Here is a 2,369-nt window from a genome sequence, read left to right as displayed (position 1 = left end):
CGTGCGCGTGGCGTGGTGTGGTCGCCGGGGCCGTGTGCGTTGGTGCAGTGCCCGGAGTCTATCGTTTCGTGTTCATCTGGGAGTAAGCGTCGTGCGTGCGTGCGTGCATTGCTGCAGTGCGCGGTTGCCATGAGTCCTATCCGTTCGTTTTCATGTGAGACGTGTGCGTGTGCGTGTGCGTGTGCGTGTGCGTGTGCGTGTGCGTGTGCGTGTGCGTGTGCGTGTGCGTGTGCGTGTGCCGTGAGTCTATCGATTCGTTTCATCGTGGGGATGTGCGTGCGTGCGTGCATGCGCGTGCGCGTGTGCGTGTGCGTGTGCATGTGCCGTGAGTCTATCCGTTCGTTTCATCGTGGGGATGTGCGTGCGTGCATGCGCGTGCGCGTGTTCGTGTGCGTGTACGTGTGCGTGTGGGTGTGTGCATGTGCCGTGAGTCTATCCGTTCGTTTCATCGTGGGGATGTGCGTGCGTGCGTGCGTGCATGCGCGTGCGCGTGTGCGTGTGCATGTGCCGTGAGTCTATCCGTTCGTTTCATCGTGGGGATGTGCGTGCGTGCGTGCGTGCGTGCGTGCATGCGCGTGTGCGTGGGCTCGCTAGATTATTTAGCCGCCGGTGAGTTATCGGGATGTTTTTGAAGTAAGGAATTGACATAATAGCCTCAGCATCTTTATCGGGCCTTCAGATAGGCCTACTCTGTCCGCGGCTTTGTAATTGGCCGATCGATGGACAAACGACGGCATAAATCAGCCGCCGTTCGACGCCGCCGTCATCCTACTAAACCCACGAAATTTCGACGCTCAGAAATTCAGCGGACAGATATTGCGACGTATTAAAGCAATTCTGTTCGGCCGTCATTCTCACCCACAGAACAATCCGTTGTCAGCATTGCAAGTTAATATATAATACACGCGGGGCGCTCACCGTGGCGCGCGCTAGGTAATTTGATGACTGATTGAACAACAGCTAATCACTGCTGCCCACACACACGCGCGCGGAGGATAACGAGGGCTACTGCATGTGCTGTCTTCTGCGCGTAGTCGCATCACGGTCGTATTGCCGCCCACGTGCGTGTGTGCCGGCCCGTCTAGCGCTCATATAGCCGCGATTCTCGTTCGCTGCACTCGCTGCCGAATTATCAGTCGCTATACGTGACAGCCATAGCGCGGGTGTAGTGAGTGTCACAGGTGTGTGACGCAGGTTTGTCAGCCGTGCGTAGCAACGAAAGTGTCGCGCCAGACGTCAATTTTACGTCTGCGATTCGCGTTCCGCCACAATCATTAGCATTGTGCGCGCATACAAAGACGAGACACGTGGTCACGGAAATAATTCTGTATCGACTTCACTTTTGGTTTCGAATATCGATATTCCTAAAAGGTATAACGTGTGGAATTGTGTATGCAAAGACGAAATGCTATCAATTGATTCCGTATCGAACGCTCTTGATTTCCAATATCGATTGCCACGAAAGTGTAATGTATAAATCTTTCGCGCGCCTCGCTATGTAGATACTTACTGGAACCGCCCGTTATGTTCGTCTGCAACAGTTGCTTGGCTTTGATGACGTCTACGTTTAATCTGCCGGCGCTGGGTAGGTAATAGATCGACAGCAGTATCTCTCCTAGCTCCGGATTCTCCTGAAGAAATAAGCAGAATGAATGCATCCCTCGCCGCCTCGCGCCGCAGGATTAACGCATGCGATTATAATGGGTCGACGCCTTCGCGGGCAGGCGTGCGTGCGTGCATCGCGTGCGGTGACGAGAGACCCACTCGCGTGTCTATCGCCACCGTGTATATCATAAGCGCTTACGTACATTAACGCGCAGCCGCCTAGCTAGCACTCGCTAAAAATCTATCTGTCAAACCGAAGCCCGCTGAATACGTGTGTACGTGTCTGGAGCTGACACGTACACGCAAGCCGTCGTCAGCACAGCGTAATGACGTAAAACAGCGAGCGGTCGCAGCGCTAACGACGCCCGCGGCGGCGGCTGTACGGAGGCACGGGCCTCCTTAACCTCGTGATTGCACTCATCGCGCGCTGCCACTCGGCCTGTCGTACATGTCCGCGGTAGCAGCTGGTTTCATCACGAAGGAAAAATATCTGCGAGCGTGGTCGCCTATAATATAAAGTGGCGAAAGTTAACGGCGAGCGGTGAGGGGGTCACCGTGAAGAGGTGTGGGGGTTATTACGATGACGTGATGAAGCCACAGCTAGAGTCACCGCGAGGAAGCGACGGATGATGATGAGGGGGCGATGAGTCAATATTCTCACCATCCATCCATCCTCCATCCATCCAGCCAGCCATCCATCCATATATCCATCCATCTATCAATCCATCCATCCATCCATCCATCCATCCATCCATCCATCCATC

General features: G+C 54.7%; 1 protein-coding gene across 1 annotated transcript in view; it reads right to left on the bottom strand.

The window, feature by feature from the left end:
- Positions 1 to 1,311: 1,311 nt before the first annotated feature.
- The window catches only part of LOC106821070 (synaptotagmin-17-like), a 16,537-nt gene continuing 15,479 nt past the window's right edge, over positions 1,312 to 2,369 (bottom strand). Inside the window, exons 5-6 of the mRNA XM_014825714.1 lie at positions 1,511 to 1,631; positions 1,312 to 1,364 (exon numbers count right to left, since the gene is read on the bottom strand). Coding sequence (XP_014681200.1) covers positions 1,312 to 1,364; positions 1,511 to 1,631 — 174 coding nt within the window. The remainder of the gene's footprint in view (positions 1,365 to 1,510; positions 1,632 to 2,369) is intronic.

This window comes from Priapulus caudatus, unplaced genomic scaffold, assembly GCF_000485595.1.
Source record: "Priapulus caudatus unplaced genomic scaffold, Priapulus_caudatus-5.0.1 Scaffold58, whole genome shotgun sequence".
Taxonomy (NCBI): Eukaryota; Metazoa; Priapulida; class Priapulimorpha; order Priapulimorphida; family Priapulidae; genus Priapulus; species Priapulus caudatus.
This window is presented reverse-complemented; position numbering and strand designations above follow the sequence as displayed.